The sequence below is a fragment of the Nestor notabilis genome, unplaced genomic scaffold (assembly GCF_000696875.1).
Source record: "Nestor notabilis isolate BGI_N333 unplaced genomic scaffold, ASM69687v1 scaffold12939, whole genome shotgun sequence".
Taxonomy (NCBI): Eukaryota; Metazoa; Chordata; class Aves; order Psittaciformes; family Psittacidae; genus Nestor; species Nestor notabilis.
The window spans coordinates 27,573-33,498 of NW_009945117.1; the positions used below are offsets into that span (position 1 = coordinate 27,573).

The 5,926-nt window shown below is 48.1% G+C and overlaps 1 protein-coding gene across 1 annotated transcript in view; it reads left to right on the top strand.

Moving 5' to 3' along the window:
- The window catches only part of ATP6V0D1 (ATPase, H+ transporting, lysosomal 38kDa, V0 subunit d1), a 35,309-nt gene that overhangs the window by 27,390 nt on the left and 1,993 nt on the right, over window positions 1–5,926 (top strand). Inside the window, exons 4-5 of the mRNA XM_010022734.1 lie at window positions 1,407–1,486; window positions 5,234–5,324. Of these exons, the coding sequence (XP_010021036.1) occupies window positions 1,407–1,486; window positions 5,234–5,324 (171 nt within the window). The remainder of the gene's footprint in view (window positions 1–1,406; window positions 1,487–5,233; window positions 5,325–5,926) is intronic.

The window sequence follows — 5,926 nt, forward strand, 5'->3', positions numbered from 1 at the left end:
CACACGCAAGGAAACAGCAGCTCTATCTCCTAAAAGTACTTGAGTAGCTATGTGGCTTGGTAGGAATGCCTAACCCCAAATGGCTTTCATAGGTTAGCAGAGCAAAATAAGACTTGCAGTTAGCTTAATTTGGGATATTGGAGGGCCAAGAACTGAAATAGCTGTGTTCTCATTCTTCTGCTACTCTGAAGTAGCCACTGCTTTGCTAGCTAGGCTAGCCAGGGAGTCTTGTAGTGAAAACTAGTCCTGGCACACTCTGTTTTCATTTTTGCTCAAACAAGGGAGCAGTGCTCCTCCAGCTACGTGGCATTGGTCTCTGTTGCTCTTGCAAAGAAACCTTGATGAAGGTTGACCCCTGTTCAGGGCTGTCTAGACCCACAGTCCGGCTGCTATAGAAGTGGTGCACATCAGAGGTGTGAGCCTTTATCATACCTGGTTTGTCACACAGAGCAGAGCACTGGTCAGGCTCTCGCCATGAGTGCAGTGCCCTTACCCACAGCTGGACTGTGTAATCTGAGAAAGATCATACATCTCTATGTAGCAAATTCAGCAAAGTTGGTTGCTGAGTGAGGGTTGAAGAAGTCATTAAAAGTCCTGTCAATGGGTCTTACTGTATCACTTGCTTGTCAGCAAGAGCACAACAGCCTTATGTTACATTAAATGTACAAGACTCATGGTACTACAAGCTCCAGATAAAGATGTGTTAGGTGTGAAATCTGTGTTCTTAGGTGGAAACATCTTCTCAAACTCCTTCCCAGAGATACTTTGGCAAAGTATGTAGGGCTGAGCATCCTACCAAAACCCACTAGTTCATCCTGTCTCCTGTTTCTTACCTCCAGATAGAGAAATAGAAGTCATTGGAAGAGGTGGAAAATGGGACTGATAGGCCTGACCAGGAGAAACAGTTCCTGACTCCAACCATGGCGTGTTATGGGCTGTAGGAGCTGTGACATCTCCATGCCTCATTGGAGAAGGAAGGAAAAGCATCAAGCTCCTCAGGACTTGCTAGCTGCTGTCTCACAGATGCCTAAGCAGGCACTTGGGAAGCTGTCTTGTCACCTCTGAATGCCTGCATCTAGGAAGAGTTTGGGTTTTGCTTGTTTTTGAACACAGGCTGCTCTGGCACTGATGCTGGGGTCTAGAGCTGAGAACAGGCTGTTAAGCAAACCATAGGACTAACGGGTGAAGAAAGACTTCCATGGGAGAGCCCCCAAAATGATTGTGGCCTGTGGAGCCTGAGGTTTTGAATCATGGCAATTTGGTGGCTATTGAAGATAAGGGCCTGGCCTAGGAGAGACAAGCTCAACACAGAGTGTGCTTTTGCCTGGTATTGTTGAAGAGTCTGGAAAGTGCTGGGTATGGATCTGATTAGGGCAATGCTAACTCTGTCTGTGGCTCTGTTTCAGCTGCTTTCTTCCAAGATTGCATATCTGAACAGGACCTGGATGAAATGAATATTGAAATAATTCGAAACACGCTGTATAAGGTGAGTGAGTCTGTAGGAAAGGAAAGAGATGTTAACTTGCCTGGTTATTCCTAGTATGACTACAGGTCTTTCTTGGGTCAGGAGCTCCAACCTAGGTTGGCTTTCTTCAGCCAAAGATGGGAGGGTATTTTCCTCTTGGAGTGGACTTAGTAACTTTGCTTTTTCTCTCTTTTTCTTCCCTGGAGTGGTGATAGAGTAAACATGACCAAGAAATAGTTGCATCCACTGGAAATTAAAGACAGTGCACTTGGAGGTCCCTGCCATCCAATAACCCAGCTCTGCAGAATTACATTAGTGAGGCAGGCAGAGGGGGGTGTTGTTTTGGTTTGCATTTTTTTTTTGTTTGGTTGGTTTTTTTGGTTTTTTTTAAGCTGTCAAACTGAAGAGTCTGTGCAAGACATTTTGCAGAATTTATGTCTTTAAATTTCCTCAGGCCCCAAGCAGGCAGGAGAAGGCTACTCCTTAACCACACGAGTTTAGATGTGTAGTTAAGTGCATTCAAAGGCCTACGGTGGCCAGATCTTAACATGGCTGAAAGACTTTCACAGGCATGGCTCTCTCTCTTGAGCTCTTCTAGAAGAGCCTCCAACAGCCTGCTCAAGCCGTCGGTGGCCATGGTTGGGGGTTAGGTGCTCTCAGTACAGCAGTGTAAAAGGTGCAGCTGGGGTGGAGGAGTCCTGCAGGCTGGGGGCGTATTGGTATAGGGATGAGGAAGGGCTAAGGATCTCGTTGTCCTGAGTCCACACAGGGAGCTGTCATCTCTGCAGGCCCTGTCTGGTTTTAGCTGGCAGTATCAAAGCATGTGTTTATGTGCAGGCTGTGGCTATCGCTCCATCTTGACTCTCTGGATTAAGGGTGGGATGCAGATTGTATCTGCTAGTGTTGTTTTGGCTGGTCACAGCCAGTCTGCAGTCAGTGTGACCTCTGCTTCCCAAGGAAGCCATGGCCTGGTGGGAGAGGCAGAGAACAGGCCAGGCGTGAAGGGAAGAAGGTGAAGGGAGAGGAGAAGGAGCTGCGTGTCAGCAGTCATGCCCAGCTACGTGTGGCCTCTGGCATGTACTGGTCTTTTGCTGTAATGGTGGGAGGTAGCCTGTTAGCATAAATACCTGCAGTGTTACAGGGTGCAGACCTCTGTGCACAGGACAAACAGGTTGGGGAGTATAGGGGGCATCTCGTTGGGTCCCACCTGCTACGTCCTTTCCCATCTCCTTTTTGAGGCCTGATACTGCTTTGCATTCTGCTCTTCCTACCTCCAAATTGAAGCGTGGATGCCTGATATCTCTTGGTATGTGCTGGGACTGGCTCTTGCTGAAGAGCAGCCCCCAGGGAACACAGGAGCTCTGTCAGTAACAAATCAGACGGATGTGAGGGTGGAAAGGTCACTGCTGCTTACAGAATCTCACTTGAATCCACCTCTCTCCCCAGGGACTGGAAAATGTATAAGACAATGCAAATGGTTTCCACAGGCAAATGAGGGAAATTAAATCAGGATGGAAATCTGCACAGAGCCGCTCTGAGGAGCGGGTGCCTGGGATGGATGCCCATGGCCTGAAGGAGTCGGTATGGGAAGGGGAAGCGCTACCTCCCAGACCTACTGGAGGTTTTTTGAAGGAATCCATGAGCATGTAGACAGAAGCTTTGAGCAGGATTCATAAAAGGAAAGCAAATACAAAGGTTTCTTGTTAGCACTAACAAGTGAGAAGGTTCTTGAATGGAAGTATGGTTAAGATGGGGAGCAGAGGTTAAAAGTTAAGTGGTCAGCTTTTAGTGTAGAGGGCAGTCAGCAGCGGAGTCCTGCAGAGGAGGCACGCTGGCATTGTTATCTTCGATGCTTACTACCTTTTTGCCATATCTTTAATGGATATGTTGAAGTGAAGCTGGCTGACTAGTGGCCTTTGCTGTTGACCTTCTTGTAGGAAACAGCTGAAGGAGGTTTGTGACTGGACAGTAAAATACAGCAGGCAGATCAATGTGGATAAATGTGGAGTGGTATATGGGAGAGGCAAGGAGGTAATCCTAACCCTGCTTGTACAGTGAGGGTCTCCTTGTTCCTTTCTACTACTAAATGTAATCTTAGGTTCTGATTGCCCTAAGGAAGTGTCTTTTTCCAAGGTAATCTGTTCGTAACATTAGAAAAGAACTGCACAAATATCACTGTGCTGCTGCATACATCTGACTTGTTTGTTCTAAATGCTCATTCCTCTCTTCTCTCATCTTTGAATATGAACAGTGGGACAGGAGAAGCTGCTAAGGAGGACTTGTTTAAGGATTTGGGTACAAGGGCTTCTGCATAGGAAACTGCAAAAAAAAATTACGGTTCCTCACCTAGAAGAGAAGTGAATCCAAGATGTGGTAGCTGTAGGTAGTGTTGGAAAAGTTAGTGTGGCTGTACAAAGCCACAGGTCTCCCTTTAGGCTGCATGTGACAGACTGATGAGACTAGCAGGAGGTAGAGGGTAAATAAAAATAGAGGGTTCATGAAAATAAAAGTGCGTTAAGAATTATTAGATGCAAAGACACAACTGTTTCTGGGCTGAGGGGTTCAGAACACTGGAGAGTACACGGTGGGTGTACCCAGTGCAACGTTTCTACAGTCTGTGTTCCCATGGTGTCTGTGATACTGGATCCTCATTCAGCGCTGGATATTTGAGTGTGAACTCTGGGAAGGGCATAAGTAGTGACTGACACTCTCATCCAGGTTCCCTCTTCTGCTGGCCTCAGGCAAAGTCCATTATCCGTGTCCTTGTTCCTGTGGTAACTGCAGGCTGATGCTCTGTGCTCTCCTGCACTTGAGCAGTGGCAAGCGCTGGAGATGATGTTTCTTTGTGTGATGCTCACCCAGCAGTGTCCTCTTGCACTGTGTGGTAGCAAATATTTACAGAACATAGTAATCCAGGTGCTATCCTAGTGCAGAGGCTGAGGGTGTCCAACACATGCATTCTTGGTCCATCTTCAGTCCTGGTGTAGTTGTGGTAAAGCAGAGATTTGTGATGTCTCAGCATCATTTTATTCCATCCCTTATAAGTAATTCTAGTTGCAGTGCTCTGTCCAGGGAGGTATTTTATCACATGATGACTTCTGAGAAAGTTTTTGCTGAACAGTACTTTTAGCCATGCACAGCCTTCACAGGCTCCCCCTGGGAGACACAGTCATCTTCCAGCTGGCTTATACTGTATCTCTGCAAAGGATTACGTTTCCTGGAGGCAGCGTGGCTGTGCTTAGTCTTACATGTTTTCTGCAGTGCTCCAGTTGGGATGATGACGAAGCAGCTGCAGTGTGAAAAGAGGATTGCAGAGGATGGCTGGTTTCCTTCACAGATGTCCTGTCTCATCTCCTGACTCCACTTGCACAGCGGTACTTTCTGAGCCTAGGTTTTGCAGCTACAGTTATGTGGCTTGGCATGTTTTTGGAGGCCAGAGCAGGGTCAGGAAACCATGTGAGACTTCAGTAAATGTGGTGGAGTTAGACAACTCAAAGGAGCAAAATGGGCTTTAACTTTGCTGCTAGGGGCTCTTGCCTGCAGTAAAATCATGCAGTCACGTGAACCAACCCAACCACAACCCTTCACGTCTCCAGCTCCTGCAGAAGCACAGTTCCTTGTGTGGGTTTGGCATCCAAGTTCATGTGGAGTGGGAGCTCCTGTGTTTCTGGGAGCATCCCTGCTTGCTGTCTGTCCTCTGCTGAATGGCCCTGTGGGGCACTAGGTGAACCTGTGAAGGAGAGTCCTCACCTGTCCTTTCTTTTCCAGGCTTACCTGGAGTCCTTCTACAAGTTCTGCAAGGTGCTGGGAGGTACCACAGCAGATGCTATGTGCCCAATCCTGGAGGTAGGTCTGGAAACCCCTATAGCTGGATGCTGTTGCAATGATACTCATTGTTCTGTGCTCAGGCCCAGCTTGCCTGCCAGCATTAAGGCTGCTCCAGATATTCCTTAGCACCACATGCACACTCTGCCTGTGCATTGGGAGGCCTGGGAAAATACTGCCTGAACATGACTTTGGGCAGGCTTGGTTCCCCAGGTGATGGAGAAGATTATGGACTTGCCAGGTGCTGACCCATCTGTTGCCTTCATGGCAACACCGTCATCCTCTCACATGGATAACAAGCAGGAGACAACTGGAGCTGTTCAGTGCATGCCAAGGCTAGCTGTGGGGTGTGCAGGGCTCAGGGGCAATAGGTGAGAAACTCTTTGACCTGGGCAGGGTTCTCCTCAGTGCTTTTGCTTGTGCTTGTGCTTGGGATTTCATCACCTGACTGTTCTCCATGCATCAGCTACTGGGCACAGGGGGAGCCTGCATGTATAGCCTGCCCTGGCTGAGCACCATACAGCTGTGTGTGTCCCAGGCAGCTTGTTCGTGCTGCCCTCTGATGTGGTTCTGTTCAGAGCAGCATCAGTACTTGCTGGCCTCTGGCAAAGATGCTGCATGCCAAGGTGAACCGCT